The 24,427-nt window shown below is 45.2% G+C and overlaps 2 protein-coding genes across 3 annotated transcripts in view; one reads left to right on the top strand and one right to left on the bottom strand.

The window, feature by feature from the left end:
- cdc42ep1a (CDC42 effector protein (Rho GTPase binding) 1a) overlaps positions 1–7,092 on the top strand; it is a 14,479-nt gene extending 7,387 nt beyond the window's left edge. For both annotated transcript variants that reach the window (XM_017416061.3, XM_017416060.3), the window contains 2 exons: positions 325–1,262; positions 5,475–7,092. In XM_017416061.3, the coding sequence (XP_017271550.1) occupies positions 791–1,262; positions 5,475–6,166 (1,164 nt within the window). In that variant the 5' untranslated portion in view covers positions 325–790 and the 3' untranslated portion in view covers positions 6,167–7,092. The remainder of the gene's footprint in view (positions 1–324; positions 1,263–5,474) is intronic.
- sh3bp1 (SH3-domain binding protein 1) lies at positions 6,177–22,371 on the bottom strand. Its single transcript, XM_017416101.3, has 18 exons — positions 22,114–22,371; positions 17,294–17,336; positions 17,034–17,138; positions 16,517–16,593; positions 16,204–16,315; positions 15,228–15,304; positions 15,045–15,132; positions 14,852–14,920; positions 14,669–14,759; positions 14,434–14,570; positions 14,138–14,249; positions 13,709–13,790; positions 13,546–13,626; positions 12,062–12,175; positions 11,644–11,741; positions 11,066–11,231; positions 10,223–10,575; positions 6,177–8,047 (listed from the first exon to the last, which is right to left on the bottom strand). Exons 1-18 carry the CDS (start codon positions 22,161–22,163, stop codon positions 7,743–7,745), a joined length of 2,160 nt encoding a protein of 719 aa, XP_017271590.1. The 5' UTR covers positions 22,164–22,371; the 3' UTR covers positions 6,177–7,742.
- Between the last annotated feature and the right edge of the window lie 2,056 nt (positions 22,372–24,427).

Here is a 24,427-nt window from a genome sequence, read left to right as displayed (position 1 = left end):
GGGGGGGGGGGGGGGGAGATGCAGGAATTCCCTGAAAATCCACCCCATAACGCGGATAGGAAGCAGATTTTGGTCCGTGACAGAGAAAGAGGAGTGACTGTGGTCTAAACTTAGCTGGTTCCAGACCAGCGGACGGTTGGAATGCAGAATCCTAAAAAACGTGCAGGACAGATCTGTGCAGTAATTTACATCCGTGTCCCAAGGTGGAAGGCACTGCCGCCTCGCAGAGTGCGTTGCGCGTTTCCCTCGATATGCCTCAAAGTGAAGCGCACACTTGTCTCCGATTTGAAGGCAGTTTCCTCTCTCTGTTTTTCCTCTCTGCAGATGGCTCCACGGTCCGACCACAGAAGCCTTTGCCGCTGAACACGGACCTATTTCGAAAGCTGACGAGGACGAAGCCAAAGCCTCGAGGCAGCTTGACCGCACTCCGACAGAACCGACTGCATCCAGGAACACAACTGCACTGCACAGTGTTCTCCTCGACCCCTGCCTGTTTCATTTGGCCCGCTATGCAGCACAACACACTCCAGAGAGTGGGACTGAGTTTGGAGTGTCCGTAAAAACAAAAAACAGAGATAGAATTTTAAAGAAGTGTTTTGGCTCTGCAGTCCTGGAGTTCAGCTTTTTGTGAACAGAAATCACACGCTGTGACGGTCTCGGAGTACCCTTTGGAAGCTTTTTTATTTCCTTTTTTGGATTGCTGCAGTTTTGGCGTTCACAAAGGGGGAATTCCAGTGACTGATTCAAGAGGTTTTGAATAAATCCTAGCCATTTTGACTTCTTTGCGATCATGAATCTTCAAGAAAAGCTGTCAGGCCTCAAAGGTCTGGTCTCGCACTCCCACAGCAAGCGTCGCCATAAGGGGGACCTCACGGTGGACATGATCAGCCCCCCGCTCGGCGACTTCCGACACACCATGCACGTGGGCCGCGGCGGCGATGTGTTCGGGGACACGTCCTTCCTGAGCAATCACGGCGGGACGCCCGCCGGGAACGGCGGAGAGACCGATTCTGTGTCCTCGCCGGACAGCAAGATCGGAGCGTTCTTCTCCAGGACGCTTCGGCAAATCAGGAGGGGCTCCGACAACCGGCCCCGAGAGGGGTCGAAGGACCTGTCCCTTCCGCCCCCTGCCGTCTCCCCAATCATCAAGAACGCCATCTCCCTCCCCAGGCTGGATGTGGACATGTCCAACGGGAGTCCCACCACCAAAGTGCTTTTCTCCAGCTCTCAGAACACACCAGAGGAGAGGAAGAGCTCCTACGGTGAGATGCTTTTCTCTCAATGCTGCCAGTTTTTATGAATCAAATGATTTTTTTATTGCCCATCACTGAAAGGTGGAATTCAACGATAATGATTTTCCCCAAATCTGTGTGTCTCTCTGTCTGTTACCAAAATATCTCAAGAACGAAGGGACAAATTTTCATGAAACTCTCAGAAAGTAATCATTAGATGAACACCTACAACTGATTACTTATTGGAGTCAGCCCAATTCGAGATGGCTGCCACAGCCAACCAACCTCAGAAAACACCAAAATGGATACAACTCAGTCAATATTACAGATATCTATTTTAAATTTGGTGTGGTAGTAGCTGAGACTGATTCCCAACACATATATTGAGCACGTACAAACTGAGCGAGATCGTTCTGTAAAATTGGCCCATTAACCATTTGGAGTCCAACTTGTCCGTCTGTTACCAAAATACCACATGGACCACTGGGCGGATTGTAATGAAACTTTCCAGAAACAATCACTGGATGTGCGTCTACAACTGATTTATTTATGGAGCCAACCCTATCCAAGATGGCTTCCACAGCCAACTCGTCTTAGAGAACACAAAACTGGCTATAGTTCAGTCAGTTTCACAGATATTGTTCTAAAATTTGATGTAGCAGAGAGTCATTCACAACACATAGTCCAAGTGTTACTCATTGTTTGCTTAAAGCTTCAGCGTTAACTTAGGGCCTGAACTTAGTCACTTTTACAGATATAAGGCTCAGATTTGGTGAGTTACTAACTGAGAGTTGTTCCCAACACATATGTTGAGCGTATCACATCTTTGCCCAAAAACTCTGACATGAAAGGCCATTTAATTAAAAGATAAGTCTTACTTTTCTAATTCTGGAGAGAAAAAAACAAAACAAAACAGCCCGACTGAATCTCTAAAACGTCTAAATTATCTCCAGTGCAAAATTCCTCCCCACACCGTCATCTGCTTCTGCCCAGTTATTTTAGGATTAAGCGTAGTACACCGCTGAGTCCCTAAACGGCCCTAAAGCTCGGCTGCAGCAGACGTTTTTTGTTTTTTTCCCCCCTCGAATGAAGCAGCGGAGTCCCTGGACAAAATGAGAGACGAGGACAAAGGTCAAACGAGTTAATCATTGTTAAACAAAAACTACAAAAAAGGGGGAAAAAAAAAACAAGCGTCTGCTCGGCGATCTGAGGAGAAACGCGTCCCAGATGAATCAGCCGGGCTCATAGCGAGCGTTTGAGCTGATAGCGCAGAGATCCAGACAGTGGTGGCGGGAGGCTGTCTGGGAGCCTGATTCAGTGACCCGCGATGCCTCGTGCAGTTCCACCTTGTCTGGGTTCAGGGAGCGTAAATGCAACCCACTGAAACTTCTTTTTAACCCACGCACAAACACTGAAGCACTCATTACCATTCAGACACTGTTCGTTTTTTTTCCTTTTTGATTCGCTACTGAGGCTAAGTCGCTACTAACACTCCCAAACAACAGAAACACAAAGATGTGCGGGTTGATGGGACATAGCGTGTTCTGACTTTTGATAGATGAAATGAAACAAGTGAGAAAAGCCAGCTCTCTTTGGAGCTTACGTCACAGTAGAAACATCATTCGAAGTTCAAACGAGTCAACGAAAGTTGGATTTTTTTTTACGACTGAACTGGCATCTTGATATCTTGAAATGGTTCCACCCGGCTTTGCTTAAAGTTTTATGAATTTTGAAGATTTTACCACAAACCGTTCAGCTTCGAGTGCGGCGGTGTCACACACTAACTGAGCTAGCTAAACTTCTTACTCCTGCAGACGTCATACTTCTTCTACGACTCACACAGTGTTTTTTGCCTTCTTCCACCCAGCGTGTTTCTCTTTGCTAAATCACTTCCAGTTTTCTCTCAAATCCCACCAGAGTGCAGAGTTCGCACATCTAAACTCCCATTGATTTCCATCGTATGTGAGCTCAGGGCTTTCTCTTCAAAACTGGACATGAAGGGTCTCTTTAACTCGTCATGTCCCCAACATAAAACACTGCAGAAACATTAAATTTAAATTTTCTTTCAATACAACTTACAGTTTTTCGCACAGTCTGAGGTTTACCTTCCGGTCTGTGTCCGTCTGCCTGTCTTAAGAATGCTGTCAGGGAGTGAGAGACACACACGTGCGTCACTATTGTGACCCTCGTTGAGCTTGGTTCTCTTCTTAAACACTTCATACATCAAAACGTCACTCTGTCGGCCAGTTCACTCTTGGTCTTTGTGGAAGAAAAGACGACTCGTGCTGAAATTTCGAGCAGCAGCGGCATCGGCACTCGTCCAGATTTTCTTTAGAAATCTCCTCGTTCATTTTTCATCCTTCTCTTCCTTTGCCCAACGGTCGCGTAAGAGTTCACAAAGACGACGGTGCCAGTATTTCAGGGAACGGACTTCAGGGGGGTGGCGATGGAGGGGGCTAAGCCACAGTTATTATAACAAATAAGGTCCTTTTTAGAGGAGCTGGAAAGCAGATTTTGTAGACTTTGGACCCAGTTGAGCCGGTGGTTTTGGTTCAGCGCACAGATTTTGTGCTAAGCTAAGCAAACCACCTCCTGACTGCAGCTTCCCTGGTGGCCACGGTGTCTTGTCATCGTAACGGGACAAATCTGGAGAGGAAAAGAAAAACAAAAAGTCTCTACTCGAGCAAAAAAAAGAGGCTCAGCTCTTTATCTTGAGTTTGTTTAACGACACGCAGTAGGTACAATCGCAGATAACTTCGCTGTTTTTTTCTGTCCAAATCTGGTTCGAGCACAAACAAGCCAGGCCTGACACAATCTGGCAGCTATTATGGGGCCAAACAGAGCTATCGTCTCTACATGTGCTCCCATTTTTAGCCTTAATCGGCCTAATTCAGTCGTTTACCTGCGTTTTTCAGTGACTCATCCTCGAAGCCGTGTTTATCAAAAGGTCAAACAATTTCTACAAGTGATCTGACAGAATTACCCAGCATGTATATTTACATGGATGTAGCTTTTGTGTTTGCTGATTTTTTTTTTTGTTATTTTTTGTTTAATGAGAAGCAATAAGTTGGGTCACTTTTTGTAATCGTATCTGAAGCTATTTCCCACACGGCCGTGTTTATGTTACACCACTTCGGAGGTATTTCGTCCAGCCTAATCCATCACTCGCTCGTGGTTTCACCAGTAAACCTTCAAATCTTTCTTTTTTTTCACCCTCCAGTTAAAATGTGTGAATTTGTGAAATCTGTTTTGTTTGGAGCCAGTGGAAAAACCTCCCGACTCTCAGCCACGTCGGGCTGGCACGGGACAGGAACTGTGGTAATTTATCCACACACACACACACACACACACACACAGGCACCGGTGTGTGTTTACGTGTGCATGTGTGTGTGTGTAACCAAGTTAAATGATCTGTCAGGGGTCGGGCACGTTATTAACAACTCTGTGCACTGCCTGAACAAGGAAGGGTTTGCACTGCCCCCTGCTGGAGCCCTGTGCAACGCCATCCTTGTGGGTGGAGGATGATGTTGCAGGTGGTGGGATTTTTCCGTCTATGCTGGGATATTCTTCTAAAAACAACAGCTTTTTTGTCGTTTTATACCTTTAGAGGTGCAAGCTGGCAGCGTCTGTGGCTTTTAGGTGTCTTTATGTCTCAAAAATTGACAAAAAGGTGGAATGCTCCCTCCAGGTTGGAGGTGATGGAGGTGAGTCTGATGGATCGATGGACCTTGTCTGCACCAATGAGGACGTTGCTCCGGTGCCTTGTACTGAAGAAGGAGCTGAGCTGAAAGGAAGCTCTGAATTTACTGCTCTAAATGTTACAACTCACACCTACGGTCGTGTAGATCCTGAGCAAAAGATCAAAATCCTGGAAACCAGTGGCTGAAAATGAGCTTTCTGGCTGGGCTCAGCCGTCAACATGAAGTGAGGAGCTCGAAGTAGAGTCACTGATCCTTCTCAGAGGAAAAAAAAAGAGTCAGCTGAGGTGGTTTCGGACATTTCTGTGCCTCCCATTGGAGGTTTTCCAATGCTGGCTCCATAGGCAGGTGACCCCAAGGCAGACCCAGAATTTGCTGTAAGAATTCAATATAGAGGGAAATCCATAAAGCAGTAGTTTTTTTTTTTTATTATAAGAGTGCCTTTGTTCTTTTTAACCAACTCTAAAAAAAGAGCAATCAAGCACCAAATTACTTGTAATAGTCTGTTGGAGTTCACGTGTTGACCTTTCTGTCTGTTCTCCAGGTGTGGAGTCTGGTTTCGTCACCCTGCCCCGTCTTTCCCGTTCCGAGCGCCAGCAGTCGTCTGTCTGCGTCCCCGCCCCAGCCAACATCCACCGAGGCTCCCTGACTGACCCGTCTGATGCCATCTTGTCCACCTGCGCCGCCTCGATGCTGACCTCCAGGCCCGAACACACCAGCGGCACTGCGTACTCCGATTCCCTCCCTTCCCTCACCTCCCTGGACACGTTCACCTTCGATCTGGGCCCCTCTCTCCTGAGCGAGGTGTTCAGTCTGATCGACGGGGGGGAGCGTGCTCCCGAACCCGATAGGGAGGAGCAGGTGGGGTCGGCGTTCAGGCCCGCCGGAGACGTCCCAGCCGCTCTCCCGTGCTTGCCGAGGGAGGACCGCGGGGACGGGGAGAGCCCACGCGCCGCCGACTTCGAAGAGGACGGAATGGCGACGAGGGTGAACAGTCTCGGGTTCTCCGGTAAAGTCCCGGACGTGCTAATGGGGTCTCCTGACCGTGTAGGGATACGGATGGAGAGCGAGCGGTTCCAGGGCGCCAGAGATGTGCTGACATGTCACTACGGCATGGGCTTCTCAAAGAGGCAGAACGGGATGGAGTCTGGAGAGCCGGAGCTGGTTATCACGAGCCAGGCAAAGAAGAAAATGTCCTACAGTTTCATGGACGATGAGGATGAAATCAAGGTCTGACACGAACGAATCAAAGAACTGAACATTTATTGGGTGAATCATTCCTTCATAATTCCAAATGAACTGTAATAAACATTTCTACCAGGAGTGCTTCTGTGGATATGACCGTGTAAACACAACATGAATCCAGCGTGTTTGACGATAGATTCTTTTCCTTGCAAATCCGCTTCAAAGGACGTACAGTTTTGGATGCAAACCTTCTGCTGAATGTATCAAAAGGACTCGGTTTTCTGCCTTGAACACAAAGGAGGTATGGAAAGCGAAGACGTGCCAAAGAAAGTAAAAGCTCGCTCCAAGGGAAGCAAAAGACTTCACCCGGTGTGGAAGTCACAGAGACTGTCATGGCCGCACTTCCCCTTCGAAGGATGGGGACAGCTTCTGCATTGCTAATGAGAACAAAAGGAGGAAGTGCAGAGAGGAACCGTTCTGGAACTTTTTGGCTTTACTTTACACTCAGGAATATAACACCCGGGGGTCTAATAGTACCAGCTTCGTCAAATAAAGCAGAGGAAAATAGACACTACAATGACACTACATGAAGGAAGGAGATATGGGAAGCATTGTTTCTTTTGCAAGATGGCACAAACGCCCGATTTATAGTTTATGCTGCAGATATGCACCTTTTTGAATATGAAGTCTTGTATTTTCTTTTATAAAGGAATATGTTATTTTATATACCTGCACATGGAAACATTATCTAGTCTGAATACTTGCTTACAGCATGAGCACCTGCAGTACATACAGTGCAGCTCACATCCATACGCTGCATTCAGCGACACATAAAATGATTATATGAGATGACAGCGACGGATGCTTCCTGTTAGTTGTGCATTCGTTTAAATTTTTTTTTTAAAAGCTTGGATAAAAACATCAAAGACAAAAAAAAAAATAACAATAAGATGGCTTTAAAGTTTTGTATTTACAATCCCTGCTGCAAGTTAAATCACAATTTATCCTCCAGATTATTAAATACATGTAAAATTTGCATGAGTGCCTTTGTTTTAAACGTTGGTGGACGTTTTTAAAGTTGTAAAATAATAATTTAAAACTCCTCTGGATATTTGCATTTTCTTTACCCGCTTCTCCTTTCCGGGTCGCGGGGAGCTGGTGTCTATCTCCAGCAGTCAGTGTGTGAGAGGCAAGGGGGACACCCCTGGACAGGTCTCCAGTCCATCACAGGGACACACAGAGACAAACGAGACATTCACACTCTCACTTTGGGACAATTTAGAGTCACCAAATAACCTAACAAGCCTGTTTTTGGTCATGTAAACTCCACCCAGAAAGGCCCCAAACTGGGAAGCGAACCTGCGACCTTCTTGCTGTGAGGCGACAGCTCTAACCACTGCAACACCCCTATAAAAACATGAAAAGCAAACAAAATGAAAAAACGTCAGAATAAATAAAATATGTTGGTTACGAACGTCTCAAATGAACCTTTTTAAAAAAAATAAATCATTAAACTGCAAAGTTTCAACTCAAACAGCACAATGTATCCATAGGTACATCACGTCTACTGCTCTGAACCAAACAGAAGAGAAATCTTTGTAAACTGTAGTTGTTGTTTTCTCTCCTCTCACTGCGCTACAGAAGGAACCTCTTTGGGCTGTGAGGGTGGAGGCAGTGGTGGAGGACAGTTTGGGGCTCGGACTCCGGGCTTTTTCAGAGGAGGCTTCTTCACGCCGGGCTGCTGAGCTCGGGGGGCGGGCTTCGGCTGGGGCCTCGTGTCGTCGGGGCCTGCTCTCGCGGTCGGCATCGGGGCCGCGGCTGGGGGTGCGGGTGCCTGAAACTTAGGAGGTGCCAGGGCTCTGGCCTTGGAGAACTGAACGGTGATGTGCTCGTTAGGCTGGTCCGCTTTTGCAATGTTGAAAGTTCTCTTTGCTGTAAGGCAACAAAAGCAAGAGAAACCAGGCAGGCAGGTTACTACTTATTTCCTGAGCGTGCATACTAACAATAAAGCTAAAATAGTTTTAAATGTCGCAAAGCACAAGTACGCAGTCTTCCAGAGTATTAAAAAAAAATCATCTTGGCTTTACTAGGCGCTAAAATAAATGAAATACATCATCAGAGGAACAAGAAAAGCCCCAATAAGTTGAATCAAAAAGGGAAAACATTCAACACAGAGGAGAGAATGACAAAGAAATGAATAAAAACAGACGCATGTCAGCACAAATGCTTCCCTCTAACTTTCAAGCACGGTGGTGGAGAGATCATGATTTGATCAGCTTTTTTTTGCAGCCACAGAACCTAGGCACTTTGTCATTATCTCAGTCATAAACTTAGTTTATGTTACACACTGTATATGTATATGACTAAAGGTTTTGTAGTGGCTCAGTAAAGGCCAGACTTACAGTAATCCTGATTTAAAGCCTCTGGTGGTGTCTTAAAGATCCGGTCTTTAATTTTTTTACCACATTACTTCAACATTAACGAATGCTTAGTTTTTATTAAATAAATAATGACAATTAAATACGTTGTGTTTTTTGTTCATGGGAGGTTATATTTCTAAAATATATTTTAAGAATGTGAAGATGATTTTACTTTTTTTTTTTAACCATCAGTGTGCAAATTTGATCTACATACCGTATCCTAAAACAACAAAAGCAGCGTTTGAAATGAGGTAGATCAGAAATGTAAAAAATGAAAATGCATACGAGGTTAAAAACTCAAAGAGGAATGCTGCGGCTCATTCAGACTCAGGTGAACTGAACATTGTGAACAGCTCTGTTGGGTGGTAAGAACGAAGAATAGCTATAAGAAAACTGTGTTTCGGCCTCTACGCTGCTAAATCTGTTTAAGGCATAAAACGTACACCCTATTTGGGTTAGTGGTATGAGAAACTTCCTGTTTTCTGTGCATACTCAGGTTGTTAGGCCAAGAAGTGTAAAAAAAAAATCCCCCCCCCCCTTCAGCTTGTGACAAACCGCAGCTTTGTGAGAGGAAGTAATTATATATGTGTAGGACATTAATAGCAAAAAAAAATGGTTTAGATAATGAGACAATGCAAAACCAGCACTGAAACCAAAGTGAGTTGAAAGCTTCTGTCGAAAACGAGTTTCTAACATGGAGAATCCGTCAGCGTAACTTCTGCGTCTTTAGGAATCACCAGCGTTGTGGCAAAAATCAAAAGCAATATGAACATGTCTAATCTAAGAGTTACAGAAATGCTTTTGTCCAAGGACAGCAGTCTCAGCACGAGCTGGAAGGGCGGTAGGATCTGGCATCAGAATCTGAACCTAATGAAGACATGTCACTGGATTGTAGCTTTTTGGACACTCATCGTGAATTATTCGTCTCTCTCCCAGCATCCTCCTCTGTCACACCAACCCTCTGCAGATCCTCCGTCACTACAACCACAAACCTCCTCTGTGGTCTCTTCCTTTTCTCCTCCTCCTTGGTACTGTCTACTTCCTCTCCTCTGCGCCTGTCCAAACCAGCTCAGCGTCTCCAACTTTGTCTCTAAACCTTTTCGGCCTGAGCCGTCCCTCTGATGGACTCATTTCTACTCCCGTCTATTTCAGTTGATCCCAGTGAAAGTCTTAACATCTCCGTCTCTGCCACCTCCATCTCTGCGCCCTCTCTCTATCTTCGTGCCACCGTCTCCAAACCAAACACCGGAGCAGGTCTCACTGCTGTGCTGTGTGCTTCAAACGCTCGTCTCCACCCACTCTGCCCTGCCTGCTCGCTCTTCTTCACCTCTCCCATGTTTCTACCTCTTGCTTTGGACGGTCCAGCACAGGTACTCATCCGCCGTCTTGCAGCTTGTCTGGCTTCTGCTGACCTACTCTAGAGCATGCCTCCACCTCTCCAGGCTCTCACTGCGGATCACGGTGAACATCGGAGTCCATGTGGGCTCCTTGCCTGTCCTCATGTGTCAACACGTCCATCACCACTCCGGGGCTCAGAGCTGAGATCAGTACTGCCCTACCTTCACGTACTTCACCACAGTTCGCCTCAGTACACTTCCTCATTAACACCCTCAAAAGTGTCAATGTAGAACATGAGGCAAGAGAAAAAAAAAATACAATATTGAGGTCTTTATGTCTTATGACTCACGTTTATATGGTGTCGTGAAAGTCACGGATGCTACGGGAGAATCAGGCGGCGCCTCCAAAATCGGCTGCAGCTGGCTCTGGTCCGAGTTCTGCCTCTGAGTGGAGTTTTTCACCTGACCGGGGTTTGGTGCTGACCCTGCCCCTCTCAGAGGCGGAGTCGGGGTTGGGGTCGGGGTCGGGGTCGGGTTCGCTGCGCCGGCACCAGACTCAAGAGGCGTGCTGCCGGGGCTCGTGTTCGGCTGGCCCGGCGTTGCCGCCTCAGTCGTGGGGCACGCCCAGGTGGTGGTGCCGCTGCGACTGCTCACCGAACCGGATTTCACCAGGAAGAAACCGCCGCTGTCCTGAGAGGCCGTGCTGGAGGGGAAGAAAGTCAGCAAGTCACTGAGCACCCGTGCGTTTGGGGGTACGAAAAGAAGTTTCTTCGCCTTGGCACCTAATGTTGATAATTTAATCTATTAGAGTGTAATTATTAACTCCTTTATAGTTTGAGGGAAGGCTAATGTCTGCCAAATCTTTAACCTTGTCCCCTATTTTCTAATCTTAGCCTTTATGGGTGTATACACACATGAGTACAAAATGGCAATCACTAAATAATAGGTGGGTACAAAGTGGTGAAAATATGAATTACCCAGCAGCCAGCAAAGGTTACGGGCCATAAAATGGTGCTGGTTGCTTCACCCCTTTGCTATGTTCCTCTCAGCCCTTGATATTTGAAGAGACAGGTATGATTACCTGTCTCATTTGAGACGTAACAGGTAATGTTCACGGGTGATAACCGTAGGCAAGCTGGGGGTTTTCCATGTAATTCATCATGGGTAGAGGGAATAAGGTGCAGAAAAAGTACCTGTTTGTTTTGGAGACAGGGAGGTGATAAGAGGAGCAGGAGGAGGCCGTGGATGAAGCGGAGGAAATTGTTCGGCTCACTTTAGCCTTCCCTGAGAAGAAAGAGTCCGCACCCGGAGCGGGCAAATCCACGGCTGCAGGGGAGTCTGGGATCTCAAAGGATTCAGCTGATCACAAACCAAAAAAAAACAAAAAACAAAAAAAACACCCCAAGTGTGTGAGACATTGTTCTGTTTTAACAAGATCTAGTTCTGAAGCTCTTCGACACATGACTGCTGCCAAGAATCAAATTGCCAACTCTCTCATTTGAGGACAACAGCTCTAACCACTGAGCCACAGCCGCCCCTACATGTGTGGTTTGCGGTTACCAACGGTGATCACTGGCACACTGGCGCCCTTCAAAATTTCTCTGAAACTTTTCTAGTTGTACGTTTACAGTGTCTGTGCTGTAAAAACCCTCCAAATTGCTAAACAGAACCTTGTTCCCGACCCCAGCGTGAATGTTTCCAAGCCCCAGGTGGATCCACCTTTTCAAAAATGAACATTTGCAAGGTGTAGTTGCATTTGTTTGGTTCCTACCTTCCGGAAACAGGCTGGAGCTGTACTGAATTAGAGGCTCGATCACCGTCACCACCTGGACCGAAGAAGCCGAGGCCATGTCAAACAAAGCGACTTCCCTAAAACGGCGCAGAGATGAACATAGGACTTAAACCGCAGAATGGAACCAAATTAGATCTTCAACCAGAAACGCGGCTCGTGGAAGTGCTTTGCATTTACAACACAGGGGTTGTTACGTGAAACGACGTCAGCATCCTGTTGTGTAAACATGTGATCGAGTTGTCACGGCGAGCACCGGGTAAAGCAACACCGTGGCAAACCTTCACAACAGTTTTGCATTTTAGGATGTGGCTTTTATATCTTTAAATCAACGTGGTCTGCGTTAGCGAGCAGAGACCGGCGGCTGAGCACACGAGACAGCAGCAGGGAGGATACTCACCCCTCAGCTTGCGGCCAGAGCAGGTTCGGCCCAAGCACGATGGCAATGTTACTGGGGGTCATTTTGTTCACAGCCTGCTGCTCAGACAGCAGAGACAAGAACTGGACCAAGTACCTGGCAGGCAAAGAAGACAACAAATATGGGAAAGAGGTGATTGTGTTTGAGGAAACAACTGGTTACTTTAAAAAAAAACAACAGAAAACCCCCCAAAAATATAGTTTAGTGAGCTCAAACTACAAGACAAAAGTCCTTTCTTTGTCGTTTACCTGTTTAGATCTACCTATTTATTTAAAGTGGGTTCTGTGGTTAGGTTATGAACAATTAATATTGTACCTGTGGTAGATAGCTCTGTGAGAGCTGACCAATAGACCCACCAACCGCAGCGTTCTGCACAAACAGCAGCTAGCTGTAGCACTGCCTGTGTAGCCTGGTGGCACTTCCAGCAGGAGCTTCAAAAACATTTCTGCCAAATTAACTGAAATACAAAACTGATGGAAGTGTAAAGGTTACGGTTAATGTTTGCACGGGATTCTGGAGATTGGATCTGATTTAAGATGGCAGCAGCTTTGCTGAATTCGGACTAGCCATTCACGGACTAGCCTGTCAAACTTTAACTCTGTGTCTTCAAACTGAGGCTGTTCAAAAGAAGCTACCTTCGACAAGCATGATACGAACTGTCATTACCCTTTCCATAGAACCCAACTTGAAAATGGTCAAAGTATCCACGGGGCTTTATGAATGCAGTTATTATTCTAGTTCAGCATCAATTTGGAAACATATTTCCTTCCTTTGGCTGCTGCCTCCAGCAGGGGTTGCCACAGCGAGCGAACTCAAACAGAAGATCTTGGCGGTTGTTTCACGCCCTTCCTGACTCAAGCTGCGCTCAAACCTGCAGCCTCAGACCGCCAATCTCGCGCACCTCCCTCATATTGATGGTTAATGTATCCTTAAATTAAAAATTTTGTGAGCAAAATTTGTGAACAGCCACGGCCATTAATGGCAACGTTCAAGGAAGAGCCGCTTAGGATCAAGAAGTCAGACAGTTTTGACGTATTGGTATTTATCTACCCTCAGATTTGTTGAGTGAATAGTACAGATAAGCTTCAGTGTGGTTTTTCGACGGATTCAGGCGAGCGCTTTGTTTACATTGAGTGCGTACCTGCATTTCAGAACCACAAACTGCACCATTCGATGAAGTTCAGGATAACCCTTTTTCTGTTTTACTTCATAGTTTCTAATGAGTGCCTTTAAAAAGGGCTGCTTTGAACTAGGTCTATAAAAGCCAACAGGAGAATAAAGGAGAATATAAAGTCAGTAGATAAAATTGTTTGTGAAAGAACCAATAAACAATGTGCCAGCATGGTTTGAAGTGGATTTAATTCAAGGTAAGCATGCCTTGCTTGGAACTTCCTTTGAAATATCCCGTTTCTATCCAAATATAAGAAGTAAAAGACACCCCAAACATGTATGGAGCAGCCACCCACCTGAGGTTGTTGTAGTTTTCAGGCGGCAGTTTCCTCAGCAGTGCCTTGAACTTCTCCAGCTTCTCCGCCGGGTCTTTTTCCCTGCAAGACCACGCATCAAGCTCAAGGAACATGATAAAAGCACCGCGATGAAATGGAAAGGAGGTGCGGCTCCCATACTCACCCTGCTGCTTGAAACCAGTCGTTGTAGAGTTCGAAGGTCAGCAGAGGTTCGGGAAGCTCTCGAAGGTAACACTTCAGAGCCCCTGTCAACAAATCAAGAAAATCCCAATGATCACACGCAGCATATCCTCATTTAACACCTATCATCATCTACACACAGAAGAACTACGCGGTTTCTTTCTTGGCATAAATATTTGAGGCAATATCCTGCTTCTGAAAGTCTTCACAAGTATTGCTGCCACATTTTTTTTTTTTTTTACTGGAAACTGCAACAGCAGGTGTTGCTCGGACTTAGCAGAAAAGGAACTGAGTTGCTAAAATGAGCTGTGAAAGTCACATGGGCCAAACGGACGAGGAAGAGCACCCATGACAGAAACTTGTGCTCCAAGTAGAGGGAGTAAACAACAACAAAACGAGGATGAATCCATACCAGCGACGGCGTGGGGGTCCATGCTGAACTCGCTGTGGTCGACCGTTCCTTGATCCAGACACGTCTTCAGCCTCTTCACCACTGAAGCGGCTGCGGCGAGACGAAACAGACCCTACGGAGGGACGAAACGAAACAAAATGGAGGGAAACGAGCTTGGGAGTTGGAGAGGAAACCCAAGACCAGGTTGTAGAGGCTAAAACCTGAACGATGCTTGTAAAAAAAAGAGAGAACGTGTAGTTTTTTCACTCATTTCAAGTTGCTTGTGTTTCTTGAAACGACCTTTCGGTCTGATCTACCTCCTCTCTCATGCCTGTTCTCAGCAGCATCTGAATGCACTCTTGGATGGGAGCCGCGATTTCTCTGTTGCTCCGGGACAGATGCGAGAGCAGGGGTTCTCCGTAGACCTTCTGGTTAGAAAGGCTTTGCGTTGGCCCTGCAGAATCAGATAAACGTGCATAAAATCCCAGAGGAAAAAAACGCGCCCAGAAACTGCGCCGGAAAAACGCAACGACGAGCCCAAAGCAAGGTCACCTTTTTCGCTGTCGTTCTCTTTGAGCTCGCTGATGTTCTTGTTCAGGAAGTCGTGCGAGTTCTTGTGGTACTCCGCTTGCAGCTCGAGAAGCTGTCGGTTGGTAAAAGAAGAAACGCGATGGATATAAAAAGCCAACTTTGGGTGAAATGCAGCTCTGAAGACGACGCAGCGCTACGACTCACCCGGATGAAATAGTTAGCATAGTCGTCTTCCTTGGTTGCAAAGTGGTACAGGTCGGCGGAGTACTGGTCCTGCAGGCGACGAAACGACAGGGAGGTCAGAGGTCAGGTTTCCACGGCGCAGTGAAAAGGCTCAGATCGTCACTCATTAACCTAAACCAAAGAAGGTGGTTACGAATAAAAGCAAACTCGATACCTTGATGCTTTCTAACTTCCTCCATGCTTCTTCCACTTCCTCCCTGAGCCCGTCCTGCTTTGCCTGGGGGCCGGTGCTGGCCTGACTCCTGAAAAACAAAACCAAAAAAAACCACGACTCCACAGGTTACCAGGTAGACCGGATTAACATAAACAATCCTAACTGGAGCTCCTGACCACGCACCGGATTCTCGCGTTGTTCCAGTCCGTGGTCAGCTTGGCGAACTGCTTCTTGTTCTTCAGGATCTCGGGAAAATCTTCCTGCAAGGGAACGCGTTCACCGTAAATCAGTGGTGTCCAATTCTGGTCCTCAAGGGGCCACTATCCTGCATGTTTTACTTGTTTCTCTGCTCCAACACACTTGATTTGAATCAAGTGATTAACAGGCTTCTGCAGAACATGAAGAGGTGATTTAACCACTGAATCAGCTGTTGGAGCAGGGAAACAAGGAAAACATGCAGGATAGTGGCCCTGGAGGACCAGGATTGGAGATCACTGCCTTAAATGCTCATCCAGTATTTAGCTAGGCAATATCAGAGACATATGGCTCGGGCGAATGAATCCGAGAACTGGCAAGGCAAAACAATTTACTGAGAAACTGCAGTAAAATACATGACACATTCATTTTATTAAAATATTTGGTAATTATTAACCAGTGGACAGACTTATATGTGCAGTTAGATTGGGGCAAATTAAAGGGAAAAAGTACTGTTTTGGTGTCTTTTAGAGGTTATTGTATTGGTGAGATGGGTTCAGATACATGATTAATGGTGACTAATAAGGTTTGGATGACTAATATGTGCATTTCATCTTTTTCAAGTTTAGTGTCATGACATATGATTAAATTATTTCGATACTCATCAAACCTCTCACTGGGTCCTTGTGCTCTATAGACAGGAACATTTGTAATTCTGCCTGAAATCATCAACAATAGATGCTTTATAAAGGTGACTAGCCGGAACTACTTTTTAATGATTTGCAGCGTCTCTTCTCCTTTGAGAGGGAGCCAAAGCATACCAGTAAGCTGTCCCACACAAAGCCATCAAATCTCTTTTTTTCCTTAAATCTGTTGGCCGTTTGAGTGTTGTGTACTGCTGTTAAGAAGGCAACAATAAATAACGTTGACTGACACACGAGAAGTCAGCTCTAACAGCCACTACCTCGCTGAGTTTATTGAGAGGCTCCAGGACTTCCTTCTCCACTTTCATCTCGAAGTCTGCCAGCATGTTGGCCAGCATCTTCTCCATGAAACAGCACATCTCCAGCACTCTCCTGGAACACACGGGCGGAGGGAAAACAGCTTTTACAGCTCGAGCTGACGAAGATGCGTTAAAAAGAGGCGCGCAAGAAAAGACCGTTAAAACAAAACAAAACAGAAAAATGAGGTTGCTACTTTCACATCGGGGTCTACTGTCAGGGGTGAATGATAAATGGGTAGATGGTTGGATGGGAGCCGAAGATCAAACCTGTCACCTGATTGAGGACTCTGCGTCGAAATCTTTGAGGCTTTCTGCCATGCTGATGGACAGCAGCATCAGTGGAAGCTTTTTCTGTAAAGAAAAGCAAACAAACAAAAAAAAGCAACAGCACACAAGATTATTTTTGTTCAATCTGTGAAACCCTTTTGGAGATTTCACAAACATAACCAGATCAGTAAATGGTAAATGGACTGTACTTATTTAGCACCTTTCGAGCAAATCAGGCCACTCAAACCTCTTTACAACCCAATCTCTTCCCTCATTTCCCCATCCACACACATCCATACAGCACTCTAATACATCTCTATAAAGCTAATCTGAATAAATCAGTCTATTTAAACTAATCAATGCTTTAAACTCCATTCATACACTGATGGAGCACACAGAGGCAGTGAGGGGTTCAGTGTCCTGCCCAGGGACACTTCAACATGTGACTGCTGACAGGAATCAAACCTCCAACTCTCTCATTGGAGGACGACAGCTCTAACCGCTGATCCACAGCCGGCCCGTACCATTCGTCTCTCAGCCTCCAGCCCCGGCTGACTCTGCATGCAGCCCTGCAGCTTCTTGTGGAGAACCTGAGCCGCCTTCTTGGCCGGCTCCACCCGCTGCTCCACCTTCAGAGACAAAATGAAGTGTGGTGGAGGGGATAAAAATGGGTCTGGTGGTATCACTGCATGAGGTAAAACATTTCTATTCCTAACTTTGTTCCGTGCGAATGTAGGCAATGTTGTGATAGTAGGAAAGAAGAAGAAGAAATTCTCTTTCTCACCATAACCAGGTCTTCATGGAGGAGGTCAGTGGCATCTTGTGATCTGCAGCAGAGCACAGTTTGTATGTAATAAAAATACAGACAGAACTTGGCCCTAACAGGTACCACCAATATAGATATATTTTTTGTATATTGGAATATATTTCTACATGTAATTATATGCATCACATTATTAAAAATAAAAAAGCTTGTCCCAGCTTCTCAAATAAACGAATTTCATATAAAAGCTTATTAGGGCACAGGAAAAATGTTTTAACATTAAATTTGTATCAAATGCAATCAAATTCTATGGAAGCCAAGAACGACCATAACTTGTTATCTTATTAAGTTTTCTTGACTGAAACTACATTTTGTCTCATTATTTTAAGGAAAGCAGAGTGTTTCTCTTCAAAGCAAAAGAGGAATATTTTACAAAACTGAGGGCTTCTTGTGTTCCACCCAGTTTTGTACGATAACGACAGCGTCTCACTCGGCTGTTGCTGTCGGGGAATAGTTGGCGACTCAGAACTGTGAGAAAAATACAGATATTTTCCTTCGCGGTTTCACTGAATCGGAGAGTTTGCGACCGAGTGACCAGAGAGCCGAGAGGCTGACTTCGAGCCACCGCTCTTTAAAAACACCACGGCTTATTTTCGTGTGCACGGCTTGCAGAACTGTGTTCCAGGTTGTTCACTTTCTTATCATGTCCACGTCCGACCACAGCGCACTCATCTCGGCACGCTTCACACCCACCTTTTGCAGCCGCCCTCCCACGTTTACGGTTGAATTTGCCCGAGTCCAGTTTAGAGGTGAAGATAGGCAGATTTACAGTGGTTTTAAATTAATTCTAATTCATCAATGTGGTTTTTTTTTTTTAGATCTGGACTGTTTGTCATTGCACAGCTCCAGTGCAGGTGTCAAAAGCAGTGCTTTGAGACGTCGGCCACAATGCTGCGACTGGTCGCGCAAAACGTTTCGGTCGCGTTCAAGATTCAAGTGACACGCCTTCCCGCCTCTGCAGCTCCAGTGAGGAGAATGAGAATCTCCACAAACGTTTCGAGACAAACGTTTTGGAAACTCCCTCGCTGTCATGAGCCGTGGTTTTGTGGTTGTTGTTCGGTTTGGTTTTATTTCTTTTGTGCCGCGTTCCTATTTTCCCTGTTCTTTCATTTTGAGATTCCGGGTGTTCAGTTGTTCAGTCGCCTCGTGCAGCCGCGAGTCGACAGTCCTCCCAGCCTACTTACACTCTTGGTTGTCTCTCACTCACCAGTCTGTCATGCTGTTTGTTCTCCCACACGGTCGCCGCGCCTTGTTGCTAGTTATCGTTTGCATCTTGTTTTGCTGCCCTGTCAGCCTTTTTGTTTTGCAATTAAAACCCTGATTTTCCGTGTAACCGGTCCTCATGTTAGCCTGCATCCTTTGGTCCATCTAAAGCCAATCCTTGACACGTGTAAAGGTTGTTCACCAACTAGTGAGAATTCAGTGAGATGCTGGATTAACCCCCAGTTAATTTGCAACTGTGCCCCAGGCTAAAGACCCCGTCTCACCGAACTGGCTGGTGAAAGATATTCCTTAAAACTGCGGGAAAACTGCCGCAGCCTCACCGAGCTCTGAGCGTTCCCAACCAATTAACCATCGAGCTGCGTGTCTGCGTTTTGCTTGGCCAGTGAGCAGCATAAATCCGTACAAATCTCCTTTCATTGACATTTTAAAGCACAGACAGAAACCTGTCTGAACTGTAGTGGCTCACTACAGTTTACAACTCAGTGCTTTTTCGTTTGAACTTCTAAAAACAACAAAAAAAGAAATCCAGCCGCCATTTTCTCAGGATAGGAGGCCTTCTGCACAAACCTACTGCATCTTTGTTTTGTTTCTTGTGTTTTTAATTTCATACTTTCTGTATTTTTTGTCACATGTAGACTCTCTGTGTGTGTTTTGTTTTTGTTTTTAAGCTGCTGCCTTCTCAGCCAGAGCACTCTTGCAAATGAGGCTGCAAATCTCAAAAGTACCTTAGATTTTCCTGCTGAAACGAAGTTCATGAAAAAAAAACCACCGTCAGACGCACAATAGCTGGCAATCAAATGTAAACCACAAGCCTCTCCCACTTTGCACCTCCTCTGCTCTGGAACGTCATATATATGTATTTTATAGGCAAACAAACACACTGAAACCAGAGTGTGTGGGCTGCTGCTGCAGTTGAGTTCAGTTCTAATTTTAATCGGACAGGAACAGGAAAACCATCCTTTAGCTCTGCTGAGGCAGTCGTTCAGAAATAGCTCGGGCTTTGAGCCTCGGAGCTTGTTTAGGATCCGGCGTTTCTGAAAACAGCCAGAGGAAGATCAACAAAACAGATCACGACGAATTTCTCTGAACACCGTCAGGCTTGACGCTGCGTCGAGAGGAAACCCAGCCCAGTTCGTGAAGGGGTCAGATGAGCTTCAGCACCTCCGAGGTGCAATTTGTTTCCTCTCGTGAAGACATCTGGGGTTTGAAAACACAAAAAGGCAAAACTCCCAACATGTTTGAAGCATGCACAGTTCCCCTTTTTTTTGAACTGTCTCACCTACTTAGAACAAACTTTTGACCAGATGTATAAACATTACTGGTGGAAAGTTACTCATGATATTCTCCTGTCCTCAGACAGTGGACTTGTGTCCATACTTGTCCTGTTAGCTCTCAGAGCTGCAATTGATACAACTGATCACAATATTTTATTACAGAGGCTTGAACATGATGTTGGGATTACAGGAACAGCTCTAAAATGGTTTAAATCATATTTATTTGACAGATTCCACTTTGTTCATGTTCATAATGAATCTTCTTCCTACACTAGAGTTCCTCAGGGTTCAGTGCTTGGTTCAGTGCTCTTTACTTTATATATACTTCTATCGGGTAAAGTTATTAGACAGCACGGGATAAATTTTCATTGTTATGCTGCTATAGGCTTAGACTGCTGGAGAACAAACTGACAACATATAGGTATACATACAGAGGTAGGTATACCTATATGTTGTGGTTTTCTTTGTTTTTCTTCCCAAAGAAACGACACCTGGACCAATATTTCTGTGATGGTCTGGATCTCGCTCTCTGTCCTCTCAAACCCCAAGCTGGTCGAGGCAGATGGCCGCCCATCCTGAGCCTGGTTCTGGTTCTGGTGATGCTGGAATTCCCCAGTGCTGCTCAGGGTGGGGGGATCTTGCCAGTTTTCTTAGATAAATAACGATTTAGTACTTGTCTTTTTATAAACTACAGATTCTGGCTGTATTATAATTAGCCCGCCCCAGGGCAGCTGTGGCTACAATGTAGCTTACCGCCATCAGTGTGTGAATGTGAGGATGAATGGGTGAATAATTGTAGTGTAAAGCGCTTTGGGGTCCTTGGACGAGATAAAGCGCTATATAAGTGCAAGCCATTTACCATTTAAATGATCATTTGTACTTCTCTGAAACATCGCCCTAATATGACTGAACTGAACTGAACTCAACGCAGGGTAAAAGAACATGTGCTGTATGTGTTTACAAAGAAAAAGTGATTTTAGAAGTGTCTGAGAAGCTGTTAGCACGTATTTCTGTAATCAAAGGTCACAGCCTCAACCTGATATGTAGGTGAGGTGCTGCTGTGGTGGCTGGAGCCCACACTGCTCTGCTGCAGATGCACGCAGCATGTCGGTATGTTATTAAAGCAGGGTGCATCACAGAAAGGCAGCATTGCTTGCACAAAAACAAAACAAAACAAAAAAAAAACCCTGGTGTATGTAGTCCTACTGCAAACAGCTTTGTACAAAAGACAAGCAGAAAAGGGAAAGGTCTCAAGTTTGGTCACCCACATGTTTGCAAATCTGAGTCATTCAGCAAGAGCTGTTTGAGTAAACGAGACGCGTAGAACAATGAAGAAATTACACTTTATGCCTCATCATCGATGTTTTAAAAGAGAAGCCCATTTAATGGGCATTTCTGTTCAGAGATATCACAAAGCGTATCAACCTCCAGGCACATGACCTGAAATCGGTTTGTCTTTTGGATCATAACAATCCTGAGGTAAACCCCTCACCCAACTCCCCCCAAACACCAGCGTAGAAGAGAGTGGATAATAAAGGCAAAAGTTGCATAGATAAATTTTACATCATCACTTTTATATATCTAACAACTGGTAATTCAGTTTTAGCAGCTAGTGTGCAACACACACGACTTTATGGCACCTGAGAGTCCACTCGAGGGACTCTCAGGCTGTGAGGAACAAGATCCTACAATCCGATGAAACCCAGACTGAACCGGTTTGGCCTCAGTCTGTCCAATGCCATCCCGGCAGTGAAGCACGGTGGTGGCAGCACCATGCCGTGGGGGACTGCGAGGCTGGTCAAGGCTGACGAAAAGCTGAGCAGAGCAACGCACAGAAATGTTTCTGGAGAGCCCCCCCCCATCCAACCGGCGTGAGCTGAAGAGGATTTCCGAAGAAGAGCGGCGGAAAACGCCCCGTTCCAGGTGTGCACAGTTTGTTGCATCAGACCTCCCAAAAAAAGACTCAAGGCTGGAAGTGCTTCAACCAAGCGCTAAATGAAAAATCTTAAGGAAAATGTGATATTTCACTTCTTTTCTTTTACAAACTGGTTTAAAACTCCGTTCTCACTTTCTCACTGTGAGACACGAGAGTGTGAAACAGAGAAATGAAGCAGAAAGCATAGGCTGCAGCATAAAACAAAAGCAAAAAGCCTGACCCCCTCTTTAGGCTCAAACTGCTTAAAAAAAAAACCCAAAGCTCCGAATCTTGTATAAAGACAGCAACAGGAGCGCATGAGAGTTCCTTTGTGCCATATTCTGCAAACAGAAACGTTGAAGGCTTACTTTGCTGTTGAGCTGAGCTGCTTGAAGATGCTCAGAGACTGCCGGAGCATGCTGTCCCACAAGTTAGATCCTGCTCCGAAACGCTCCACACAGAAGGTCACAGCTTCATCAGGATAAAAACCAGACAGGTAGGACAGCTTCTGCACGGACTCTGTGCTGATTGTTTTTATGTGTGTGTGGTTTGGCAAGCAGTTTTTGTTCTTGTTTCAGGAGAATGCTTCTAGGTCACATGTGCCACATATTAGCAAACGAGGAAGTTGCACAGATGAAACGTCAGCCGTGAAAAGGAAGAAAGTTTCTTTTTTTACCCCCTCCCCCTTAAGGTTTGACACTTGCAAAACAACCCCGGCCGGCGTGTTTTCACGCCGGAGAGCCAGAAAAAGTTGGATACATGCAGTCAGAACACCTGTACTGACTTTGCAGGCCTCGGCCTTCGCTGCCTGGTTTCACCACGAACTGTGCGCTGCAGTACGATCATTCCTCACTTCTGTAAATGCAAATAATGTGCACTGAAGGGTTAAAAGGATGTGAAATAACTAAAGAGGAAACTAGTTTCTTGTAAAATTGTTTCCCAACTTAAAAAAGGAGGCTTGCTGTGAAAAATCTTCAACTTTCTGAATGAATTTTGTCTTCTGCTTATTGGATTTACCCTAAAATATATATTTTTTCCTTAGACAACTTTTTAATAACCGGCATATTCTACGACTAAAAACATTCTATAATTGGACTTATAATGTATGTATTAGGATACAAATTGTAGTCATTTTTTTAATATTTAGTATCCTGAGAGCGCTGTGGGGAGGATGTGATTGTGTGAAGTTGTAAACACTCAGATAAACATCATAATACCAGGTATATTCAGTGAAATACACACAAGCACGGCGTAGTGACTTATCTAAACATAGACAGTAAAAAACACGCTGTTCATTTTGTACAGTGTCTTTAAAATGACAATATATACCAGATTTACTGAACTCAAACGCGTTGAAACACATGCAGCACCAGTAACATGTTTTTAATTCTTCTTTGTGCATTCATCAGGGGGTGCTGCAGCACCCTCTGCATCCCCACTTCCCACAGCCTTGACCCTGAGCTGACATCTGATGAGAACAGGTTGTTATAGAACTTGAGCTAAAATAGATTTTTGAACAGACGTGTGCAATACTGTTCTAAATCAAACAAACAAAAAAAAAAACCTAGCTGACGTTTTTTCCAGGAACCAATGATGTTAGGTTTGAGCCGACTCTAACAAATGAAAACTTACCGCCTACAGAAACAAATAAAAAAAAAGGTAAATTTATGAAGAAATTACATTTTAGGTTGTGTAATGTTGATAACCCTTCCAGCTCAGCAGCTTACTTTACATCAGTCATATTTAAGGCTTCTCTGTCACAGCTTATTTATTTTTGATTGTAATTAATTACTTTTCAGCAAAAAAATCCTATCTGTTGCTCAACTGCCATATTTAATATCACTAATGAGATCCTGGCAGTGTGTCAGATGTAAAAGAAAGGAAGGTGGAGTAGATTATGAATCTTGCCTGATAAGTGCCGCCATCTAGTGGAAGAATTGACGAACTGCATTTAAATGTAAGCCATTTGGACGGTAAAGCCCACAGTTCCCCTGTAAGACAGAAACATAGGTTTTGGCGTTCTCCATTTTTTGACGTCTCACAGGCTGGAAATTAAAAAGGATTTTGAGGGTTGAGGCCTTTCTTTTCATTTCCATAGCTGCCGCTTTGACGATGCAAAATGTTTTATTGTGTAAAAAATAAATATCAGCGCCTTAACTACTAAGTAAAGACTTTTTAGAGGTACGTTTTGTAGCAAGTCTCTTCAGTCCACTGGAATTTGTGTCCACAGTTTGAGTCAAGATGGGTGCTGCTCGTGTAAAACGATCTTCAAATCAAACCAGAGATCCTCAGATGGACTGAGGTCTGGACTTCGACCGGGTCTATCCAGGACATTTGTCTCATTCTCCTTAAACCAGTGGAGCGTATCTTCAGCAGAGTGTTTTGGGTCATTGTCCTCCTGGAATATGAGCTTCCGTCCCGGACTCAAATCTCTGGGAGATTCAGACAGCGTTTCCTTGAAAAAAAATGTCTCTTTTCCGCTCCATCCGTCTTTCTTTTAACACAGACTAGTTTCCCAGTTTCTGCTGATGGAGAGCATACTCATATCGTAATTCGGCCACCACCGTGCTTCACTGTGGGGACGGTGTTTTCAGCGTGGTGCATTCAGTTTGTACTAGATATGGCAGCGTTCTTAGTTTCAGACTCTTCTGACCACGGCCCACAGGTCGATCTTATTTAACT

Source organism: Kryptolebias marmoratus, linkage group LG17 (assembly GCF_001649575.2).
Source record: "Kryptolebias marmoratus isolate JLee-2015 linkage group LG17, ASM164957v2, whole genome shotgun sequence".
Classification (NCBI taxonomy): domain Eukaryota; kingdom Metazoa; phylum Chordata; class Actinopteri; order Cyprinodontiformes; family Rivulidae; genus Kryptolebias; species Kryptolebias marmoratus.
This window is presented reverse-complemented; position numbering and strand designations above follow the sequence as displayed.